This window comes from Brachionichthys hirsutus, unplaced genomic scaffold, assembly GCF_040956055.1.
Source record: "Brachionichthys hirsutus isolate HB-005 unplaced genomic scaffold, CSIRO-AGI_Bhir_v1 contig_1446, whole genome shotgun sequence".
In the NCBI taxonomy this organism is placed as follows: domain Eukaryota; kingdom Metazoa; phylum Chordata; class Actinopteri; order Lophiiformes; family Brachionichthyidae; genus Brachionichthys; species Brachionichthys hirsutus.
In genome coordinates this window covers 1-25,000 of record NW_027180869.1, presented here as the reverse complement: position 1 = coordinate 25,000, position 25,000 = coordinate 1, and the positions used below count along the sequence as shown (strand labels likewise).

The window sequence follows — 25,000 nt, the reverse complement described above, 5'->3', positions numbered from 1 at the left end:
CGACTCAGCAAAACCTTGAGTCCGTATCTGGATCCAGCACCTATCAACAGGAGCCCTGTGCAGAGGTAGTAGCAAAACCAAAGTTTCCACATGTTCAAGACTACTGATCAATACAGATGTGGATATTCCAAACATGTATGGTAGCCCTGCATCTGGGACATCTAATTGCTTATGTGCTGAAATTACATTAAAATCAGTTTCACACCTACATGCCATCTTGAAATCCATTTATGATCCGAAGTTTATCACAAACATTTGTATTCAAAGTATTGCCTTGAAAGTCCTTTAATTATTCACTCTGTATAAATTAAAGCTTTACAAGGCGGTCATAAAAATGCCATAGCTGTTCTGAATCTGCCTGTTTCTCTTCAGGATGTGCCTCAGGATGTGCTTCAGGACAAACCAGTATCTTTACCCAGCTGTGCCTATGACAGGTTTGTCTCAGTTCTTTACTGATTCTCTGTGTGATCGAAACGTGTCACCAGCTTAACCCCCCCTCCCATATAGTCTCAACTCTGATGCAGCATCTGGTAAGGAAACAAGTGACGGCTATGACAGCCTGGTGAGTGGAGGAAAGGGAGACGGGAAGCCCAGGAAACACCACCGTAAGTCCGCCCGCACACGTTCCCGTCAAGAAAAGAGCAACAAACCCAAGCTGAGCATGCTCAACGTGAGTTCTGGAGCCATCTGTGACAGCTGCATGTTTCTAAAAGCGCAAAGTGCTAGATTGTCAAGTGCACTTTTTACTCCAACAGGTTTGCAACACCGGTGATAAAATGGTAGAATGCCAGCTGGAGACCCACAACCACAAAATGGTGACGTTTAAATTCGACCTGGACGGAGATGCTCCAGAGGAAATTGCTACCTTCATGGTTTGTTCAACCCTTAAACGTTTTAGCTGTCGGTTCTACGTAAGACATTGTTCAACATCTTCCGAAATGCGTGCCTGCAGGTAGAGAATGGTTTTATCCTGCTGTTAGAGAAGGAAATGTTCATCGACCAGCTAAAGGACATTGTGGATAAAGCTGAGGACATGCTGCATGAAGACATGGAGGGTGAGAGGGCCTCCACGTTGAGCTGTAGTCCTCAACAAGTGCCAATTTGTGACCGACTGGTAGGAGAGGTAAGATAGGATAGTGTACCCATCGATGCAGATAATTCAAACATCAAAACACCAGTAAATACATTGCATAATGACTTTGCTCTTATCTGTCTTTGACTCCACAGAATCAACAGCCTGGAGGGCCTCAGCCGGTCTATCAGCAGAATGGTAAAACAATCTTTAAAAAATATAGCAATAAATCCCTTTGGCCGACGTCACATTCACTTGAAACAGAAAAAGAATGAATCACCGATGAGCCATTTTCTGATCTTTTGCATTCAGTTCTCCATACTGGGAAGAGATGGTTCATAATCTGCCCCGTCGAGGAGACGCCCGGATCCAGTCACGAGACCCCGCATGACGCCACAACAGCGCAGTCTCCTGGGGGTTCAGCCCCCACCCAGCCGGCCGACGGCATCACTGCAAGGCCTTCTCAGTCCAGAGGTGACTTTGATTCCGCAGCCAGTTCCATTCAGCAGACATCTTCACAGAACAGAAGGTAAACATTGAGCTTGGCTTGAAATGACTTTGTTTTTTTCCATCTTCCTGTGTTTCCTCAGAAGACGGCTCATCCTCCACGATGTCTGGTGGAAGTGGAGGTTTCACCTACGATGTGTATGGATTCTGTAGTCCTCCGATATTGTCCAATACAGACCCTCTCCTTTTAGCTACCCTGTCTCCCCCTGTGTCTGCCCCGCCGACCCTTCAGTCATTGTCATCAGTGGAGCCAGTGGGCAGTTTGTTTCAACCGGGCGATCACCCAAGCCTTCCAACCAGAGCTCAAACGTTGCCCCCATCGTCCCCTCATACGTCTTTCCCAGTTGAAGAGTCACAGGGATCACCTTTGGGCTCTTTGTCTCCAATCCTTGCTGCTCAGCAACTGCCTGACATGATATGCCCAGTTTCTCTGGTTGATGAGGTGCCCTGCTGCCCGCTAGTCATGCCCCTGTCTTTGGATATGAGCGGTTTGCAGGGGGGGCCTCCTCTCACTCCTCTTCCACTCCAGGAGCCAGGCTCAGCCATAGAGCCACTGGCCATCTCATACGCCTCTTCGACAAGGAGCGACCGCCCACAGCAGCCTGTGGTGCTCCACCAGCCTTTCTCCGGCACGGGAGGAACCACCAAAGTGCCCTCAGTTCCCCAGAGCCCAGCGTCATCCCAGCATGGCGCTGGGCCTGGGGAATCGGACAACGAAGGGCGTCTGGGCCGCAGCAGCTTCGTTGACAGCACCATCAAAACACTGGATGAGAAACTAAGGAACCTGCTCTACCAGGAATATGCGCCCATGTATCCATCAGGCAGCGCTGCGGATACACCGGGATCTGGCACAGAGTACATCCAGTCCCCTCCTGGTCCGGACAGCGCCACGGGAGGCTCGGGAAACAGCACCCCAGGGCCAATGGGCGAGGGGCGCTACAGAGCAGGAGAACAGCTGGTAAGCACGGGGACATTGACCTTTCTGTTCTGCTATGACTTGTATTGGATCTTTGGTTTATTTTTCATCCTGCCTCCTGTATAAGCCTCAAATTCCTGAGCGAATGGATAGTTTGAGCACCCTGAGTGACTCGGCCGTGTGCGGTACGTACAATAGACACTCATTAGCCTCTAACAAACGTGCGATTCGCTGTTGAACTCTGAGTGTTCATCGCTCTCAAAATATTTGCAGCTTCCCTGTCAAGAAGACACTTTCCTCATTCTGCTTCCTGTTCTGGAACAAGGGGAAGATTTAAGGTAGGAAAGGGAGACTTTCCTCACATCTTAAGGGAAGCAGAATTGTCCTTCAGATCAGTTGAACAGTATTTGCTCTGATCTGATGCCTTTATTCTTTATTCTTTATATTTGGCAGGTCATTTCTGTTCCTCCTGAAGCGACCAGCAGGAGGGATGTCAAACAAAGGAGCTGGAGCAGGGCTGCCTCGCCGTTACTTCCCATAGGATACAGTACAGACCACATTCAGACCCAGGCTCTCGCCGCCTCCACCACCATTGGCCGTTTCTCCGTGGTGATCACCGAAGACGACTTTACTCAGAGGACACGCTGCAGTCGTTATTCCGCGCCGCCTGATTTCTACCTGGACACGCCTCCTTCAATGGTCAAACGGGGCTCTGTGCCTCACGCTCTCACCCCGCCCTCTGCCCCTGTGGATGTCCCAGTCCATGCTCGTTTCCTCTCCTCAGACTCGGGGGCTGAGAGCAGCCCTGCAAAGATGGCTCCTGCCACCCCCTCGCAACACACTCGCTCTGAACGCAGAGGGAGTGACCTCATGAAGAGGGCAGTGGCCTTCCTCCGCCGCTCAGGGCGCAGCAGCAGCGTGCAGAGCTCTGATTCGCCGAGCCGGTATGGAGGCATTCACGGGTCGGCTTATGCCAGCAGCGACAATGACTCGGAGATGGAGGACTCCTCAGACATGACGAGGGAGCTGCAGAAACTCAGGGAGAAGTAAGTACAGCAAAAATGTTCAGTGGAAATATGGTGTCATTTTCTCGCAAGTGACCGCTTCCTCCATTCCCTCAGACACCTGAGAGAGATCTCTGAGCTGCAGGCCAATCAGCGGGGGGAAGTGGAGCTGCTGTATCACCGACTCGGCAAAGCCCCGCCTCCCGGCCTGGGTCTCTCACATATGGCGCCACACACCGGTCGCAGGAAGAGATCCAGCAAGCACAGACTGAAGCCTGGCAAGCTCCTCAGCCCCCTGGTTCAACAGTTTAGGAACGTCACGACCAAAAGTAATGACTCCAGCAGATCCAGCGTGTGTCAACGCTGAGTCTCCAACGCTGTATTTATTAGAGTGAAAGGAGTAAAAGCATGCTTGTATGTTTGCGTATGCAGCACCTGCAACAGGTACAGGTGAGCCCACAGCGAGCTTGCATGGCTCTCCTGCCAAAGGGCCTTTACCGACTCACGGCAGGGCGCGGTCCTGCACCAGCCACCTTCCAAGCTCCACCTCGGCACCCGTGCAGACGCAGCAGCCCTGTTCCCTCAAGGGCTCTTTGTCCTCTGATAATATTTACTCTGGTTTACATGGAGGTCGCAGCAGCACACACGCACCACCCGTTCAAGGTGAGCACACAACAGAGCTTCTGAGCCACACAACTTCACCAACTCACATTAACCTGTGAAATGACTCCATCCTTTTATACGTGTGGCTATTTCAGTGCTCACTTTTCTTACCGTGGTGTCTTCTTCCCTCTTTGATTCTACTTTTCTACAGGCTGGTCTAATATCCCTCAAACATCTGAGAGAGTGACTCATAAGTCGAGTAGCAAGCCACGAGCTAGATTTCTCAGTGGGCCTGTGTCTATGTCTATCTGTTTGTATCTCCTCTCTTCTGACATAGCTTCACTTTTTTGTCTCCATACTTTTAGTCTCCCTTCTTTAGCTCAGTGGGATCTTTCGTTCCTTCTACACAAACTGTTCTGCAGCACCGCAGGCATTTCATTTGCTTTGCATTCTTATTACTTGCCTTTATAATTTTTTTTATAGTTTTCAATGGGGTTGATAATACAATCCTAGAGGGGAAGAAGATGCCAGAGGAATGGAGGAGACATAGAGTTGTGGAAACTATAGGAGGATAAAGCTAATGAGTCAAATGATGAAGATATGGGAAAAGGTGGTTGAGGCTAGACTAAGGACAGAAGTAAGTATTTGTGAGCAGCAGTATGGCTTTATGCAGAGGAAGAGTATCACAGTTGCAGTGTTTGCATTGAGGCTAGCAATGGAGAAGTATAGGGAAGGTCAGAAGGAGCTGCATTGTGTCTTTGTAGATCTAGAGAAAGCCTATGCCAGGGTGCCTAGAGAGGAACTGTGGTACTGCATGAGGAAGTCTGGAGTAGCAGAGAAGTATATCAGAGTAGTTCAGTACATGTATAACAGCAGTGGAGTGTGCAGTAGGAGTAACAGGTGAGTTTAGTGTAGAGGTGGGATTCACCAGGGATCAGCTCTGAGCCCCTTTTTTGTTTGCCATGGTGATGGATAGACTAACAGATGAGGTGAGACAGGAAGCCCCTTGGAATATGATGTTTGCAGATGAAATTGTGATCTGCAGTGATTGCAGGTAGAGGAGAATTTAGAGAAGTGGAGGTCTGCTCTAGAAAAGAGAGGAATGAAGGTGAGCAGGAGTAAAACAGAGTTTTAGGTGTGCTAATGAGAAGGTCCCAGGGGGAACAGTGGAGTTACAACGACTAGACGTAAAGAAGGGAGGACATGAGAGTGGCTGAGAGGAAGATGCAAAGGACAGGGTGAAGTGGAGAACATTGATTTACTGTGGCGACCCCTAGTGGGACAAGCCGAAAGTACAGTAGTAGTTACTCATCATTCATGTTTATTGGAGCGGTTTTATCATAATAATATTATAATAATGGGAATTTTCATGCATTTCATGTGTTTCCTACTGATGCCTTTGTCATTTATCAAACTCATAACCTCATATCCTTATATCCACCCTGCATTACGATTAGATCGTCTTGTCTCATCTTCCATGTCTTCTTTAGCCATCACTGCACCTTGATCTCTCATGCGTTGCTTGCATGTCTTGCTTCACGGGCCTGTCTGTGTGCTATTCATTTGCTAGCTTGTTTTTAGTTTGATCTTTTATTTTGTTGCAGTATTCTGCAGCTTGGTTTTGCACCACATCTTGTTTCTGAACATTAATACCAGCCAATAATTGTATATTTTGTGTAAAATATTTTGCTTGCCCTGCAGGGTCAACACTGAAGCGATTGTGTCTTGGCAAAGAGCGCGGCAGCAGTATGTAGAATTACATTGTCTTCTTACAAAATAATGTCCGTTTGAAACAATCTCAGCAAACATGGATGTCCCTGTGTGTGTTGCGGTCCGTCCTCTCAGGGTCTGGAGCTGGGCCAGGAGCTTTCAACCCGTCGCAGCAGACTCCTGCTGGGACTACAACTCCCACTCACCAGACAAAGATAGGACTGGCCCAAGCTCAGACCAACAACAGTAACAACAAGACAGGCGCATACGCTGGTACTTCCACGAGTGCCAGTGAAAACAACCTCCCCGATGACTTGCAATGTCTGATGGACGGCTGGGCCCGAGAGGTTCTTGTGGTGACCCAAAGGCCGTTCTCTGATTCTCTGAGCATCAGCGGCCAGCAGATTAGGGATCAGGTTGTGCCTCGGACAAATGGACAACTGGCTTCAGATGTGAGTTTCATGCTAGTGATGCACCAAATTGTGTTCAACCAGCCCTTCATTCATTAAGAATAATGATTTTATGTCTATTTTAGTTTATTTAGAAGGTGAAGTTGTTCCCCAGTCAGAACACAAGAATAGACGGTGATACAAAGGTCGAAGATGCCTAAAGTTAGGCAAGATTACCAAAAAACCAAGATTCATGTGTGAGAATGTGGCCTAATTATTACAGGTGTTAATAACTGATGTCATTTTATGCAAGCACATTTTTATTTATTCATATATTTATATTAAATACATTTTTGAGTCACAATAAAAGCAGGATTAGTGGCACTCATTTATGTAGCCTACAAGTTTGACTGATTTGTCCCCTGTTGTCCCTCTTATGGCGTATGACAACGGTTGGCTCCAGTTCATTTTAAAGAGCAAAGGCCAATTGGAAAACGGTAACACACGGATGGATGGACTACTCTGATTTTATCACGCAGTTACTCAGCAGCTCAGTGAGTCAGCCAAAGACAGCCCAATCTGTCCGATCGACCTTTGATCCGGACAAAATCAATACAAACTCAAAGTGCCTTGATATTCTACGGATCATATCAGGTCGTCAACTCCGTCAACTGACTTCAGCTGAAGTAAATTCAGTAGCTGCTGGTTCAAAAATGAGATGAGAGGCAAAAGTTCTTCACGCTTTTCCCACCAGTCCCGTTGACTTTCTTCCACACAGAGATCTGCTGTGTCCTGGGGGACTGAGACAATTGACAGACTTCATTTGCTGTTATTCTGCCTGGAGACTCAGGAAAACAAACACACATGTTTAGCTTTGTTCATGCTGAGTTTGTTGGTTATACATTTTTAAATAACTATGGATTGAGCAATGCAAATCTTCAGTGTTAAAGAAAGAGGCTTCTCTATGAGCAATGTCTCTTCATCCTTCAAATTCCACGTTAGTCACCAAACACACACACACACACACACACACACACACACAGTCAATAATCATTAGTGCTCATAAATTGCAGCTTAAATGTCTTTTTGCTACGGGATATCTGGATCCACTTTATACCCCACATACTCAGCGTATCTACCTCAATCAACATAAACAATTGTACTGTATAAATACAACTAATGAGCTTATCATTTTGTTTTTAACCCTATTAGGTACCATCACGGACAGCTCCGGATCACGAGACCTGCTTCTTGTCCCTGTCGTGGCCTGACAGCCCCGGGTCAACCCTGATGACCAGCTCTTCCATGGCGCCCTGTTCAACTTATCCGCTACACTCTCCTGCTCCATCACGGGCCTTGTCGATACCGCTCTCTGTTAGCCAGTGGCCTGGGCTTCTTCCCCCCTTTCACTCAGGAGTCTTTGATGTCCCTGCTGCTTCCTCATCCCAGAAGACCCCCAGCCCCGTTCCAGCGCCCTCATATCAACCAGCCAACCCCGAAGCCAAGACGCTCTAATTTGAGTAGCATCGTGTCTTCCAGTTCTCTCACCAAAAACAACATTTATCCACGTGTACATACTCGGCGCCATTGTGGAGTTTTCTGATTTTCTCATTAGCATCTACAGACCTCGTGTTGCAGTACATAATAATCTTTGAGGGCAATGTAATAGTAGTAGTACATTAAAGTATGTCAACAAGCCTTTAATTAGGCTTGAAAGTTGAAACTTTTTTCATCGCTTATAAACCCATCCCATCATTCTTTGTATGTACATAATGCACTGTTTATTCATGCTGCTGCCATACAAACAGGTCATGTTTGCGTTCCTCATATATAAGCTGCTGTGTGTGTGTGTGTATATACTGTATGTGAGACTGTACATAGCTCCTGTGTTTGTACAGTGGACATTAGACAGCCCATAGGTGGCTGCTCTACATACATGTCTGAAGCAACACCAAATTCGCCACCATTATGCCGTGACTGTGAACACTGCTTTGCTCTCTCAGTCTAAGGATAGATTTCATTCACCTGTGATGAAATGCTTCCTGCACAATCGCCTGAATTATTCTGAAGAGATCTGAATGAACTTGAACATTAGCTGCAGGTGAAAAAAAAACCCCACCTGTGAGAGTGCCTTGAATAGCAGGGTCCGTTCGATGGAGAAAAGCATTTAGATTCAGAGCAGACTGTATATAATGTGTAAATGCTTTCGCCTTCAGAGGTAAACTACTACTATGATTTAATAATAATAATAAGATTAGAATATTGAATTTAGCAACAAGATCATTATTATCTGGTCTGTAGTTCATGCAACGCTTCCCTTTGGGGTTGCTCTACCGGCTGCGTGACTTCATTGATACTCTGAATGTGCACCGGTTGGTGTGGCGCATTACAGGAGGATGCTGGAGAGAACCTGGTGCTGACGCTGAAGGGCTCAGCCTCTGAGTGGAACTCATAACATGCCTCAACTAATGCAGTCTGTAGCTTTACATTTTGATGCCTTTGTGCGGGTTTTTTTTTTTTAAAGAGAGATGATTGTGGTTAATTGTTGTGATGAATGTTGATGAAATGCCGATGTTGGGAAGCCACAGCTGTTTTGAGATGTAATTTAGGTTTTTGAAATAAGTACTGCAGTGTTTTGAAATAAACACTGCAGTACTTATTGGTTTTAACACGACTTCAACAATTTAAAGTGTAATTAAACTATGTAATACTGTTCTTCAATACACATGGGTGGCCAACAATGCTTTCAAACGAACAGCAAACAGGACTTAGCAGACGTATCCTTATTTAACCCTGAGCGTGGGTCAAACTCCAAATAATGCTAATCAGCATATTTAAATTCCAGCGTTCCTGGTTCACAGAAGATGTTACACAACATTCCTTACGGTCTGATGAGTTTGATTTCCAACAGAACTTTAGGTTTTACATTTTTGCAGTGACCTTTAAAAATTAGGTATGTTGTTTTGAGATCATCCCCAATGCAGCTTGTTTTTTATTTTCCTTCTCACAGCGGTTCCTGTCTTTAATCTCTTTAACGCTTTCAATAAAAGAGACGTATGATTGCTTTTCCTGCTAAAACTCCGGGTTTTCAAGGAACCACTTTTCCCGGCATCATCTCACGAGTCCTCTTTCACTAAAGCTGTATATGAAGACAGAGATAATAAAATCATTTTTGCTTGACACCATACAATTAGTCACGTATGTGTTTCATTAACCTTGCATTGGATCGTATTTGTCTCTGAGTATCTACTTCTATCGAAATTCAATTTAATCCTTTTGGATTTGACATGAAACGTTTATAGTGTGGTGACGGTCCTGTCCGAACACAGTTAATTCAAAAGAAGTAGTTGAATCCAGATGACTTTGTTTTTCATCCTATTACAGAACCTTCCTCTCAAATACGAGTGTGATTCCCAGCAGTGGCGGGGGAGGCAGGCAGCAGAATGTTTTATGTGTGGGTGTGTGTGTGTTTTAGTCACATCTGTAAGCATTATGTAAACATGAATGCTGTCGTCTGCTGAGGTTAAAAGGCAGTTTCAGCTGCTAAGTTGCACTCTGGTGGGCGCCATCATGGAGAGAGCTGTGGTGCAAATCACCATCTTTTGCTTTCTGCTGGCTTTGGTCACCCCACTGCCCAACAAGGTAAGACTAGAGGGGATGGGGGGGGGGGGGGGGCATCTATTGAATGTGTCTGAACATTAGACAAATCACCAGATCTCATTTTAATGTGCTTTTTTTGTTAAATCTCAGCTGCAAAAACATTGAACCTGCCTCTGATAAACATACCGAATGTAGGTTTAAGAATCTGTTGTCACTGATTTCATTGTTGTTTCACACTGTGAGTGTTTTTCTATGTTTAGATTATTCATGTGGAAACAACATCAAATTAAATTGATGCACTCAGAATAGATTCTGGTCAGAGATTGGATATGGCAAAACTCAGCGGAATTAATATAAATCAACAATGCAAGTTACGGTTGTGCGCGTGTGCGTGTGCATGTGTGTGTGTGTGAGAGAGAGAGTGTATGTCTCATGCTGTGGTACTGTAAAACCCCTTACACAATGAAATTCTGTAGACTTCCTTTTGCAATCAAAGAACAAGTTGATGTTCAGTAAATCAAGGTTAGTAAAGATAAGACTTAGGGAAATGTCAGAAAATGCGAAATTTGGATTACTCGGGGGGGGGGGGGGGAACTACCTGAATGGGAGGAACTGCAGTTAAACCAATGAGATTTCACTGACACCTCCCACCAGCACTTTTTGTTTTTCACCACCATCTGATCTTTGGTCTGAGATCAAACTACGCAGTCAGTCGTTATTGTGAAATGTGTATCTTCTGTTTGCCCAGGCCGACTGGGATATCTACAGCTTTCACATCAACTCCACAGTTACCAGTCGTTATGCCACCACCACCATCACAAGCCGCGTGGCCAATCGGATGGATGAGTCCAAGGAAGTAGAATTCCAAGTCCGGATCCCCAAAAATGCCTTCATCAGTAAATTTAAAATGTATGTAAAACAAAAGTGATCTGTGAACGAAGAATCGCAAAATAAATCAACATACTTAGATGTGTGTTTCTAAGTAAAGAGCGTCCCTTGTTTTAGGCTTATAGATGGCGAGGAGTACGATGGTGCTGTGAAAGCGAAGGAACAGGCTCAACAGCAGTACACTGAGGCCGTGTCCCGCGGTCAAAGTGCAGGGATTGTCAGGTAACAAATGGATCAATTATTGGTCGCACAAATAAACTCAAAATCATGAGAATTTTCTGAAATGTTTGCTTAAAAAAAAAAAAAAAGTATTACAAAATACTGTCTACTTTCTTCAGCTCTGATCTGACTCTGGGTGATCTACTCATGACTCATTTGGAGGATTCCCAGTGGTTGAAACCACTTCTTCATAAATGAGATGATTATCATTTCTCTTGCAGTTCTGTCGGAAGGACCCTTGAGGAGTTTAAGACCTCTGTGACTATCGCGTCCCACAAAAAAGTCACCTTTGAACTCACATATGAGGAACTGTTGAAGCGTAAGCTCGGCAAGTACGAGCTGCAGATTCATGCTCGACCCATGCAGCCTGTGAAAGACTTTAAGGTGATTTATTTGGGAAAATAAAAGTGGGGCAACAACATCAACATCTATGAGCAGAGCTTCTAACTATCTCACCCTAAATGCTAGGTTGTTGTGTACATTAATGAGAGAGCTGGCATCAATTTCATCGAGGTTAAAGGTGGGCTAAGCACCGAAAGCCTGGCCAACGCCATGACCAAAATGCATGCTGACAAACAGGTACATCAAACAATGCTCAACAAGTGCCATTTGTATTTAAAGAAATTCAGAATAGAATAGAATATAATAGATTGTATTGCCATTATCAGTGAAATGATTCACAAACTATGATTTTTTTCGTGCAAAATGAAACATAAAATCTCCATAAAGATAGACTGAGATAAAGAAAAAAAAATAGGAAGATAAAGATTTACCACAAAACAGCAGCATCAAGGGTGTTCATTAGCAGCAAAATGTGGACATGATCCCATAGTGCAAACAGAGGAGTGTGAATGGCAGCAACCAGTAGTAGAGTGTCCATGAGTCTTATGGCAGAGGGGACGAAGCTGTTCTTATACCTCCCGCCACAAGAGGGCCATATTTACCTGTTTCAATATAATATACATATATTTATTTTTCATGAATAAATGAAAAATATACATAATAGAGCAATACGTGCACTGAAGTGTCATATTGCTTTTCCTCATCTGCATCTCTTAGAATCAGTCATTTTTATTTTCTACATTTCAACATGCAGTTTGTACTTTTTTAGCTATTATTTTGTGTTAGTGCTTATCGGTAAGCAGATGTTGTCAATCCTCCACGGGGATAATAATGTTGCTAGATGACACTTTTTTGACCGAAAATATAATGTTGACTTTTCTGTCTGTCGGGCAACATTAAGATTTGATTCCTTTTCTCAGGCGTGGGTAAATTTCTACCCAACAGAGGACCAACAGAAAACGTGTGAAATCTGTGGAAATGATGGTATGAATGGAGACCTGGTTATTGTTTATGATGTCAACAGGGACTCGTCACTAGGACATATCAAGGTACAACAAGAGCTCAAGTCCTTCACTTTGAAGTCCATCGCATAAAATTATCTTCAAGAGCTAAAAATACAGCCTTTTCGAAGCAATCGCATTTTATTCTTTCTTCTTTACCCCAAGACATCAGATGGGTATTTTGTCCATCACTTTGCTCCCACTGGCCTTTCCCGCATACCAAAAAATGTTGTCTTTGTTATTGATCAAAGTGGATCAATGCACGGCAGGAAAATACAACAGGTATGGTATTTTTAGAGTTTTAGTGTTTAAATTCTGTCTGTAATACACAGAGAAGATCTAACATGTCCATGATGTTTTTGCCCAGACTCGTATAGCATTACTCCACATCTTGAATGACCTGGCAGCAGATGACTTCTTTGGCCTTATCACTTTCGATAGCCAGATTTTTTTCTGGAAGCGTGAACTTGTTCAAGCCACCAAAGCGAACCTGGAGAAGGCCAAGGATTTTGCCCGGAAAATTGCCGATAGAGGAGGTTAGGTTTTTAACATGCATATTCTTTCAGGGGTCGTGAACGTTTTAGGGTTGGCAGTGATGAAAGATCGTTTTTCATTTTCATTTTCGTTTCAGCCACTGACATTAACCAAGCGGTGTTGCAAGGGGCCCGGATGCTGAATGCACAAACCAGGGAGGGTTCAGCCTCCATCCTTATACTTCTCACTGATGGAGACCCAACCACAGGTTACAATAAGACACACATGCACAGAACATGCACACAAATTCAGAAGAAACCAGAAAAATCTCAGAGCTCATCTGGAAAACTCAAAAAAGATTTTATAGATACATACACGAGAGTTTAACCTTAACTCTCAAAGTGTCAAACATTCAAAACATTGTTCAACAGAGAAATACAACCACAAGCAACCTTCCTTGGTAAAAAGAGAAAATACATTTGTAGCATCTGCTATTGTCTGCTGAAATAGTCCAGAGCCGCCAATGTACTTCTTGTCTCCCATATATATAATGCATTAAGTATTTTAGCACTGGTAATGTAGAATATTACTATGTATACAGAAGTAACAACTTGCCCTTGTAAACGATGCATCTTCTGTCTTTGCAGGGGTCACAAACCTTGAAAGAATACAGTCAAATGTAAGACAGGCTATCTCAGGCCAGTTTCCACTCTACTGTCTTGGTTTCGGATTTGACGTAAACTTTGAGTTCCTTGAGAAGATGGCACTGCAAAACAACGGCATGGGGCGAAGAATTTATGAAGATTCTGATGCCAATTTACAGCTGCAGGTAGTTTAGCATTAAAATGATCGCTGTACTTCCGCATGGATCATAGTTGGCAGTGTAAAGGCTAAATATTCACGCAGTGTCGATACCATTTGTCAACAGGGTTTCTATGAAGAAGTTGCCACTCCTCTATTGACAGATGTGACAATGATCTATATTGGTGCCACCAACGTAACCCGGACGAACTTCAGCCAGTATTACAACGGCTCTGAAATTGTGGTGGCTGGTCAGATTACTAACAACGACATTGAAAGCTTCAGTCCACAAGTTCTGGCATTTTCGGTAAGTCTCAATTCCCTCTGCACATCAGGCGTGATTGACAGGTCCGTGAAGGCCCCTGTGTTTGTTCACATTTTTTTTTGGGACCATGCCAGAACACTAGAAAAGTGGTGTTTTCTGACACAAATGAAACCGTAGAGTCCAGCAGAACCGCGTCTGACAGCCGCATCCAGAGGGTCTGGGCCTACCTCACTGTCAAACAGCTCCTGGAGAAAGAGTGAGTGTCATGCATGTCAAGCAATTTTCTTATTTCTATTGGATTAGTTAACTTTTGAGTCTGTAAATCGTAATGAAACGGAAATGATAATAAAGGAAAAAAAAGCATGAAATAGTCTGGCAGACTTTCATTTCATTTCAAGTGTTCTTAAAAATGGGAAAAGGCAGTGTACAGCTATATGCGCCTCCTCAGTACTGGATTGTGGTATAAAAACGTTTTGTGGAAAAAAATACAAAATCGTTTTTTTATTTCCACTCCAGAACCAAAAACAAGACAAACAGATGACCAGCACGAAGCCTCATATCCCCCTCCTCATTCATGTACTTAGTGGGGGATAAAATATCAGAGGCCTTTCAAAATTGAAAGGGTGGTCACACCAAATATTGAGTTGATTTAGATTCGTATTTGTCTACACATTTTAGCCCCCGAGGAGCCGGCGTCTCAAACGGGGTGTACCCCGCCTCTCGTCCCTAGTCAGCCGAGATAGGCTTCAGCAGAAACATGACCCACGAGGCGGACAAGCGGCTGTAGACGAGACGGTTGCAACCGTCTCGTCTACAAGAACATAGCTGGATGGACGGACTTTGCATTTTGTGAATCAATAAAACCAGACAATTAATTTTCTTATTTTTGAGAGCATTTTTACTTTACAGGATGGCTTCACACCTGCCTATAACTATTTCACAGTACTGCATGTCTACCATTTGTAACACAGGCTGCTGTTATCTGGTCCCATGAGGGAGAAGGTGAAGGATGAAGCCCTGACGCTGTCATTGAAATACAGTTTTGTTACCCCACTCACATCCATGGTGGTCACCAAGCCTCAGGGGGAGACCACTGATGTGCTTCATAAACCAAAAGAAGGAGAAAATCCAACACGAGAGCAGCCTCCTGTACAACACGGTCCACGAGGCCATCCTGGTGGATACGCTTTGCCTGGTTCTCCCATGTCACATCCAGGCATTTTATTTAAATTGACAGGTATGCACCAATCAAACACAATTTAAATCAGTCTTGCTAAAAAAATTTAAAAATAGACAATTAATTAATGATGAATGGTGATGAACTGGCATCTACATGTCATGTGATTTTAGTGTGTTTCACGGTGTATCTTAATGTCAGGTCATCTTCTATTTGTTTTCAGCGGGGACCATGCAAAATTATCCTTCTATTACTAGACTAAGTAAGACAGAGTCACACACGTGCATGTGTTCCGATATGACTACACTATGATGTGTTCTGATATGCAGGGACCTTAAAAGAAGAGCATTGTTAAGATTTCATGACTGAGTTTGTGGAATTGTGACTAGAGAGAAGAATTATTTCACATCTGCATTAACAATATTACTAACACTGTATCTGACTATCATCTAATCATCTATTTGTTGTCAACAGAGTTCAGACAAAATGATCATACTCCTAGGCTTGGTAAGACAAAGTCACACACGTGCATATAATGTGTTACAAAATGCAGGGGCCTTAAAACAAGAGCATTATACAAATTTCCTGACTGAGTTTGTAGAATTGTGACTAAAGGGAGATTAATTTCACATCTGCAAGAACAATATGATTAATTATTATTACAACTGTGCAAAAAAACATTGATTATTATTACACATTCTGTAACAAGACAGGGAGGAGCTTTAATAACTCCAGGGACTCTTTATGAGTAAACTGTATTTGCTTCCAATACAGAACTCATAAACTGTAACATATCATCATGAAGTTAAAATATTCTCTCTATATATATTAAATAAGAGTACAATGCAAAAGACTGTTAGTCCAAACAGAAGGATACACACACCTTTAAATAAGGTGAGATAATTTTTTTTTTTTTTTTGCATCTCTGTGTTCCTTTGCAAAATTAAAATAATGAAAGAAATAAAAGTACTTTTAACTTTGAAATGTTTCTTATATTGTCATTGTGAAATTACAACCTGTATATATAAAATATAAATTTTGTCTTCAGTTTTGCCTATTTACATCTAAATGTTATGTGATTTTAGTGTGTTTCTCAGAGTATCTTGATGTCATGTTATCATCTATTTGTTTTCAACAGGGACCCGTTTTAGCCCTTCTATTCCGGATGGGCTTGGTAAGACAAAGTCACACACGTGCACGTGTTCAACAACATGATGTGCTAAAATATGCAGAGCATTGTTCAAATTTCATGACTGACATCTGATTTTGTGGAATTGTGACTAAAAGGAGAATTATTTCACACCTGCATGAACAATATTACTAATTATTATTATTACAACTGTCAGCAGCATGGTGGCACAGTGGGTAGCGCTGTTGCCTCACAGCAAGATGGTCACAGGTTCAAATCCAACTTGGGGCCTTTCTGTGAGGAGTCTTCATGTTCTCTCCGTGTCTGTTTCGGTTCTCTCCGGGTTCTCCATCTTCCTCCCACCACCATTAGGTGAATTGGTTACACTAAATTGTCCATAAGTGTGTGAATGAGCGTCTGTCTCTGTGTGGCCCTGTGATGAACTGGCGGCATGTCCAGGGTGTACCGTTGACTGCTGGGATAGGCTCCAGTAGCTCCCACAACCCAGAGTGTTGGATGAGCAGTTAAAGAAATGGATGAATCAACATGATTAGACTGGTAGACACCTCAACCAAAATAATTCATGTCTGTGTTTAAATAGTTAGTTCCAGCCAAACTGCAGGAGTCCTCAAACCTTGTGAGGAGCAAGTATTTCAGTATTAAGTCGGTGCTATTTGTTTGTTACAGGATTCGGTGGTGGACGAGGTAAGACAAAGTCACACATGTGTTCTGATTTGACTGCACTCGGTACTTTAAGTGTCTCATAAAAGGTGCCGGTACTCTCTTTCGCATTAGTCAATCTAAAAAAAAGAAAAAAAAGGCTATTTCAGCATGTGTGCATCTCTCAATTCGTTAAATTCTCACCTTTTCTCACTGCGCCACCGTGCTGCCATCTTAATGTTAGCATCTATTTGTTTGTTACAGTATTCAATAGTTATCCTTCTCCTGTTGGACCAGGTAAGACAGAATCACACACGTGCATGTGTTCTGATATGATGACACTATGATGTGTTGCAATATGCAGGGACCTTCAAAGAAGTGCATTGTTCAAATTTCATGATGGACATCTGATTTTGTAGAATTGTGACTAAAGGGAGAATTATTTTGCATCTGCATGAACAATGTTACTAATTATTATTACAGCTGTGTAAAAAAGACAGGATGAGCTTTTATAACTCCAGGGACTCTGTATGAGTAAACTCTATTTGTTGTCTGCTTGTGTTTCCTCCAAGTATTCCGGCTTCTATTTCCACCCATAACATGCAATTATAGATGAATTAATTACTCTAATGTTTGTGTGATTGGTTGTTTGTCTTTTATCATATAAACCTGCGTTATGCCCTTGTCAAATGTTTACCCTGCCGCTCAGTTCAAATAGGTTCCAGCCCCCCCGTGACCTCATAAAGGACAAACAGTTTCAACATGCGTGTCAGATGTTGCTTAATGTTTGTTTTCCAGCAGAAATAGCAGAGGAGGAAGAAATGACTGGCGATTTTCTTATTCCAGGTAAACTTACTTTTTGTTGTTTTCCTGATCCATCCTCACATGATTGTAAATCTATGAACCACTTAAGCAAAGTGTGTGTGTGTGTGTGTGTGTGTGTGTGTGTGAGCAAGAGAGAGAGAGCGAGAGAGGGATATTTACAATTGGTATAATCTTTTTAATGGAAATTTACAAGGTAAGTTTGTAAAGGATTAGATTAATTCGTGTTAGCCTTTTCCTTGTGTGTGTTTTACGGCTGTACTTCCTCACTTGAATATTGATTAAAAAATTAAATGATTGAAAGAGTACTTTTAAAATAGCAATAATTTTATCATTGACCACTGCCAGCATTTATTTTGAAGAATGAGTGAAATATCTTGAAGGGATGTCAGCTTTATCCTCTTGAATGATCGCGATACCCTCCGACTGTGTAAATGCACTTGCAGGTGCTCCTGATTTTATGCCTATGCCTACATTCATTGTACCAGCCGCCACAAATACTGCAGCAACTCAACGTGAGTATTTCATACCATAACTGAGGTCAAGTAAATTATTCATGTCACCATTACAAAGCCATTTTAGGTCAGTACTGCACACGTACAGGTGTGTTTTACCCTGTAAATCTGAATTAATCATCTTCCACACTGTTTGAATCATCCTGTGTTACACCGGATGCTCACTTTCCTCATTATCACCACATGAATGTTGAGACTTTTGAGATGTAGATTTTGTATTTTAGTTAAATTCGCTGATGAGAGAAAAGTAAATGCTATTTTCCCCTCTGCATCTGTGTTCCTTTGCAGTTCCTCTTTCCCACAGGTTTTTGCTAAAAGCTCCAGAACAGTCTCTTCCTTTATGCTTCGATGTTGCTGGCGTCGTCAACCTGAAACTGCTTCACCATCCGAGCAGCGGTCAGTAATGTTCCTCAAAAACAATCCCCCCTCTTGTTTCCCCCGTGCTGCTGGTGTCTTGTCCGGGGTGTAGCTCGCCTCTTGCTCGTAGCCAGCTGGGACAGGCAGATACGTGACCGGCAAAGGCGAATAAGCAGCTACAAGAAAACGGATGGATGATACTTATGATACAGTTAATTAAAATACTTATCAGATTTTGATTTAAAGGTTTATTATACTTTTTACACGACAGAAGTGGCATTTTTTCCAAGTCAAGGATCTGTGTACTTTCTGTGTACTGATGCACTTGCTGTCTTTTTGCACTAGAGCTGACTGTGAATGGTGAACTTGATTCAGAAAACAATGGAGGCTTCACAAGGATTGTCCTTCACTTGAAGGCTGACCACTATGTTGAGGTTGACACCAAGGTAATCGTTACTCGGGAAGGGCAACAAGTAACAACCCACAGCGGACAGGATCTCGTTACTGTTGGAAGGTGATCCTTTTCATTTATTTTTTCATTATGTATCTAACCTTTATTTAACCAGATCAGGCTTTACCATGCTGACCTGGCATTTTACATTGCAATGGCAGGAATGATTCTTTGATGAACAAAATGGTGTGGACAGACCCCAAAAAAATAGATATGTGGGGATGAAAATTCCAGTGACTTTCATGCAGTGTTTATTTCATCTTTCAGGAAACTGATGCTCACAGTTTGCTCTGCACCACATTCATTTGCATTTTAAGATGCTGACAAACAAACCGGTGTATACAGGAATCCCATAATTCATGATTGTGAAATATTTATAATTTGTATGAATTTATAATAACAATAAAGAGCAGACACACATGGCATTCATTGTTACCCTCGCCGAAGAGGAGGCGAGGGTATTGCAATTGGGTGCGTTTGTTTGTTTGTCTGTCTGTTTGTTTGTCTGTCCGAGCGCATAAGTCAAAAACTAGTAACCCAATCAACTTGAAAATTTTACACAAGCAAGGTTCTGTCCGTGGCTCGGTCCTCCCCGAGAATGGCGTTGATCCGGATCTGGATCCAGATTCTAGAATTATTTTTACATCTGGAATCATGCCTGTGCTGTAAACTGCCACTTTAAGAGGGAGGGACACAAATGGCATGATGGGAAAAAGAGTCCAGAAGGAGTGTTGTAGTACGTTCCGGAGCAGCAAGCTAGAGCAGGTTTGGCCCCTCTGATCCGGAAGCCCTGTTTACTCTCTCACAAGATCCAGTAGTCTATTGGAGGCGAGGGTCTGCAATCTCTGATTGTAGTTTTCTAGTTTTGAATGACATTGACATCTCCCCCCTACACCTGATAAATACCCTCTTGCTCCTGCTCAGGGTTAGTCAACGTTACTGAATGATGATCACATGTTGTGTTTTGTGTTGTGTTGTGTTGCAGTATGACGATCAAGAGGCATGACAAGGAAATCGATGTTGCAGTGGGCGACACAAGATTGGTTATTTTAATTCATGATAAAGGTGGAGAAGAAGTCCTCTGGCCGGTTTTAAGACAGCAGCCGTCTGACACCAATGTTACAGGACTTTTAGGTGGGTATGCAGACTGGATTGTAGTAAATCAGCAATACGCACTTTGTGTCGTGTGTCTTGTGCGTCAGCCTTTCAGTTTCGTTGCTTGTCTTCTGTTTATTCAGCTCTGAAGCTGGCAGTTTATGAGGAGGTGCAGCAAACGCCCTCTACAAAGATTAGGATCGACAACCATGAGTTTGACGCTACCAGGTACATTTTGTTCTGTATCAGCACAATGCATGAAACAGAGAGCTGCTTTTGAGTGCTATAAATATATTTACACTCATATGCAAATACCCATGACCCTTCCTGTCTTTGCATTGCAGATCCAGTGCTGTTGACTACACTGTTGCCCCCTCTGTGACGCTGGATTGCTGGCTCATGTCAGCTGAGTCCGCCCTGCAGAGAAGCCTGGATGATTTTATAATTGCTCAGCTTTAACAGCAAAATAAGTCGAATGTCTTGCAAAGACTTCATTTAAAGACAAATGAGGCACATACCGATTCGTCATGGAGAGATATTGTCCGCCTGTACTGAAATAAAAAAAAGCAATAGCGCCTTGTATCTTTAATTGCCTCATGAAATGAATAGCTATTATGTTCATTTGCAAGTTGATTATTGAATTAGAATCATTCATAGATTTGCATTGCAGGTTTAAAAATGTCTCCATTGTCGAAGCGACCGATCGGTGCTGTGGCCGTAAGGTGTTCGGTGCCTGTCGTGGCGGCAATACCCGAACCTCTTGGTGGACACCGGGGGTGAGGGATGCCGTCAAGCTGAAGAAGGCGTCCTGTCAGGCCTTTTAAGACTATGGGACTCCGGAGGCAGCAGACAGGTACAGACGGGCCAAGCGGAGCGCAGCTACCGCGGTTGCTGAGGCAGAAACCTGAGCATGGGAGGTGTTAGGTGAGGCCATGGAAAACGACTTCCGGACGGCTTCGAAGAGGTTCTGGAAATAAAAAAAAATTCCAAAGAAGCACAGACTCACACATCATTCTGCACAGTTATGCTGAAAACCTTCACTTATATTACCACAATCTAAAATAAAATATAAAACCACGACAAATAACAGGTCCTGTATTCAGATTTCTTCACATGTAAAAAAAAAAAAGAGTTTAGACTTTTCAGGTAGATCTTAGTTCAGAAGCTTATATCTACAGCAATGAGTTAAACGTTGTGGATTTACACATGGCTTGAGTAACAATGCTGGCCGCCTCCGCTGTAAAAACACTTCCCTCAAATTGATTTGGAAAGCACACAACATATGTTGTTTTGCACATTTCCAGAGAATGACAGGCAGTTAGGAGTTTCGTATTTTGTGCTGTGTTATGCGGTCTAACCAGTCTGGCTTCTCTGCGTGGCGTGCCTCATTGTGTTATGGGACTGTACTCTGTAAAAGAATTGCATCAGAACTGCAGGTCAAAGAATGTGGCTTCTTAAAGGGAGGTGATAAGACTGTTAAAGTTTACAGTTGACATGCAGCTGCTAAAGGAAAGTTTTTTGCCAAATCCACATAAGCCAATCAAAGAGCAAACAATTCAAGAGTTGGTTGATCTTAAAATGCAGCTGTGTCCATAAAGTAGTTAGTTTATCATTTACCTTGAAAAACATGATACATCGAGGTCATGCTGGTTACTCTGTAATGAAAGAGAGAGAGAGAGAGAGAGAGAGAGAGAGGAGGGAGGGATTACTTATGAGTCAGGATTGTGGAACAATTTTTACATGACTCAAATACTTGTGGGACGGTTCAACACTGCGTACAGCAGGATACACTTCGGAGAAGACACACCTCAGAATGGATTGTTTGCAGAGGTTTACTAAACACCGTAAGTGATCTGGACAGTGTTTCTATGAGAATATTAATGTATATCATGAATATAGTCTCATTTTATGTAACAATACTGTATATAAAATTACTGAGAGTCACAGAAATATTGCTGTTTTCCCGAAATACATGGAGCAAACCTATAAGCAAGAAACTATAATAATTCAGTATTCAGATTCTTCATGTATGAAAAATACTGCTATGTTAAATGTATCTAGGAGTATTTTAGAGTTGGGGCAAATTAAAATAAAAATCCAGATTTGAGCTGTTGTGTTTTCTAAATCTAGTGAACATAAAATATGTTTGTCTGGCTGCGAGTTTGATTTTAGATAAGTTTGGACTGAATTGAAGGAGACTGTTGGGCTCTAGCGGACTAACAGTCGTGAGTTCCGTATTAGTTTTCAGGTTTAGTTGCTGACTTTTGTGTAACATCATAGGAAACACATATAAACCCACATTATGTCTCTCAATGCCCACTGGATTTTGCCATCTGGAACTCCTACATAAAACTTTGTCTCAGGTCGGGTTCTGTCTTTGCCAGTGTGTCCTTCCTTCTCCAGGCTGAAGTCAGGATGACCAGGAGGACGTTTGGAGAAAAATTACGTAGGACCTAAACCTCGCAGAGTTTCCACCAGCAACATGTTTCTTCATGGATGGACCGTTTGGCGTGTTTTACTGACTCTGTGCGTGTCGGCCTGTGGTTTGGAGGTTTCTGGCCATGGAAGCAATGAAGTCATTTGCCCACAGGTACAGTAAGAGACGCTGCTTCAATCCATTTCCTCTGCTGCAGTGCAGCACATGCATTTTTCTTTGTTGACAAATCACACTTTGAATTTCCTTTTGCGAGGCCATAGCCTGCTGTGACATTTAATTTCCTTGTCACAATATAGGGATATGAAAAGCAAATATTTAAGCCTCACATTGGAAGGAAATCACTCTCCTGTTCGTATTAAATCTCGCTTCACAGGGTCTCTATGGCTGCACCACAAAGGATGCGATATCTCTTGCAGTAGCAGACAGTGAGGCTGTGGAGGTCAAAAAGCTGACCCCACGCATCAAGCTCTGCTGTAAGGACGAGGGTCTGTGCACAATATGTCTGTGGATAGACACAGAGATCAACATCCACCCAGATGAAGACATGGAGGATGAAGACTACCCTGGGTTTGAAGAGGAGGATTATCATGACGAGACAGGGAATCCAAAAGGTACAAACTCTCTTCACAATAGATGATCATATCAAACCTCTAGTCTTAATGTTAAACCCGACTGTCTCCTGAGGTATTCACACTTAAATTATTGTCAAACATCATTAAGTGGAAGTTATTATCAGCACCAATTAAGATTTGGCAGTCAGCTCCTGGAAAGCAAGCAGTGTGAAGTTAGGTAAAAAAAAACATTGGATTTGACTCTAATGGAGAAAATGAAAACAATATCTGCCTTGAAGACAAGAGAACACTCACAGAGTGGAAGCATCCAACTTTAAAAAGCAACTACTTGTTTAGAAGGTGTCACAGGTAGATTGAATTCTGGTTCTAAATAGCATAAAGAAGGCAGTCCAGCTGCTGGCAGAACCTTTGAGCTGCTTTGACAGAGGTTTGCTTTCCCTGACTGCTCTTTAATTTTCCATGCTGTGTTTAAATGCTTAACAAAAGATTTCCTTATAGTAACGTTGAAGACTGCACCAATATGCAGATTCACTTCAGCGTTTAACAGATCTGCTCAAGATAAATCTCTAAGAAAGGTTTCATCAAAGTCAGTTGACCGACGGAACAAACACATGAAACAATAAAATAATATGGCCTCCGCAGACAGACACGAATGTGGTCAAAAGTGATGGTATTGACACACACACGCATATGCACACACACGCGTTATAATAATAACACGCAAAAAAGAAACTAAGATAATAAAAAGTCAAACCGGTTTCATCTGTCAACTGTGGGTTTGGAAATTATTTTTTGAATCTGTTATTTTTTTTGGCTGTCCTTAACGATCAAGGCTCTTTTATGTGTTCTCTGTTACACCCTTATACTTTATGTTTATGTTGCAGCAGCAGCAGCCGTGACGGTGTGTTATAGCACAGCGGCTACCATGCCTATGTGCAAGAAGGTGGAGTTCACGATCAATGTCACGGCCCTTTCTCTGAAAAACCAAGCAAAGGTACTATAGACTCCATCTGGTCTGCAGAAAAACATTTATTGCATCCAGTCACATCTGTATTAATGGTGTGTGTGTGTGTGTGTGCGCGTGCGTGTGCGCGTGTGTGTGTGTGTAGCTATCCATAGTGATCACAGAGCCAACTGGGGTTTCCTTCAGCAGTCGTGTGATTGTGTACGCCTTACCGTCACATCTACATGAAGAAGTTGTTGTTCCTTCTCTAAATGACGGTAAACCTTGGTCTCGGTGTTGAGGTTCCACTGCTCAGTACTGCAGCAGAGGTTGAATCACTGTATTATCTGTCTTCAGTGTGCACCCAGAATCAACAGGAACAGCTGAAAGAATGCCGTGGTAAATCAACTCCACGAGAAAAACGTCTTGTAAATCCTTCTGCAGTTTGACACCTGTATGCAGACAATGAACAATGCCTTGTCCTTCTAGTGCCAAGACTCAACAGCGTGATCAACCAAGAGACAGAGCAGGTGGAGCTGCTGTCTGCTGATGGCAATAAGACGCTTCCCTCTGTGTGCATCCAGTATGAGCGCAGTGGAATATGCAAGGTCAGCAAGGTCTAACAACATTGTTGGAAATCTTCATTCCATTCTTTGTCATTGTGTTTGTTTGGGAGTTCATTTGCTTTTGGTAAATATGAATTTGCTCAAGTATAAATAATAATATACAATATGACATAATAGAGAACAAAATAAAGCAGACATTTGAAATATCACCAAAAAGTTTAAATAATATAAGGTTTATTGGTTATACGTATTTACAGTCCTCTTTTTTTTACCGATCTCGGTCGTAACTTGGATAGTACATGCATGTATTTAAAGTGCTTTTAATAATCATTACCTGTTTATTGGTTGTATTGTGTGTTAGAAGCTAATTTCAATCTATTTCCCCACCACTCGTCTTTCTCCCTCTAAAGTGTTCACTGTTACTTTGCAGAGATGGAACAGGAAAACAATCCCGCTGTCTTCTGTGACCAGCTGCACGTGTTTCC

The 25,000-nt window shown here is 42.7% G+C and overlaps 2 protein-coding genes across 2 annotated transcripts; both read left to right on the top strand.

The window, feature by feature from the left end:
* Positions 1-8: 8 nt before the first annotated feature.
* LOC137916824 (serine/threonine-protein kinase WNK2-like) lies at positions 9-7,716 on the top strand (the record flags this gene model as incomplete). Its single annotated transcript, XM_068759788.1, has 17 exons — positions 9-65; positions 385-434; positions 508-670; positions 756-872; positions 953-1,123; positions 1,228-1,270; positions 1,385-1,546; positions 1,663-2,537; positions 2,623-2,680; positions 2,769-2,833; positions 2,949-3,541; positions 3,617-3,849; positions 3,932-4,162; positions 4,314-4,412; positions 5,804-5,848; positions 5,948-6,264; positions 7,414-7,716. Coding segments are annotated over 17 exons (3,582 nt in total), but the record flags the coding sequence as incomplete, so codon positions are not given.
* A 2,055-nt stretch (positions 7,717-9,771) lies between these two features.
* On the top strand, positions 9,772-20,558 carry LOC137916823 (inter-alpha-trypsin inhibitor heavy chain H3-like). Its single transcript, XM_068759787.1, has 18 exons — positions 9,772-9,843; positions 10,550-10,710; positions 10,807-10,911; positions 11,130-11,292; positions 11,377-11,487; positions 12,171-12,299; positions 12,417-12,533; positions 12,619-12,787; positions 12,883-12,993; positions 13,373-13,554; positions 13,654-13,833; positions 13,926-14,047; positions 14,763-15,028; positions 18,383-18,490; positions 18,797-18,965; positions 19,888-20,036; positions 20,141-20,225; positions 20,342-20,558. Exons 1-18 carry the CDS (start codon positions 9,772-9,774, stop codon positions 20,454-20,456), a joined length of 2,514 nt encoding a protein of 837 aa, XP_068615888.1. The 3' UTR covers positions 20,457-20,558.
* Positions 20,559-25,000: the final 4,442 nt, after the last annotated feature.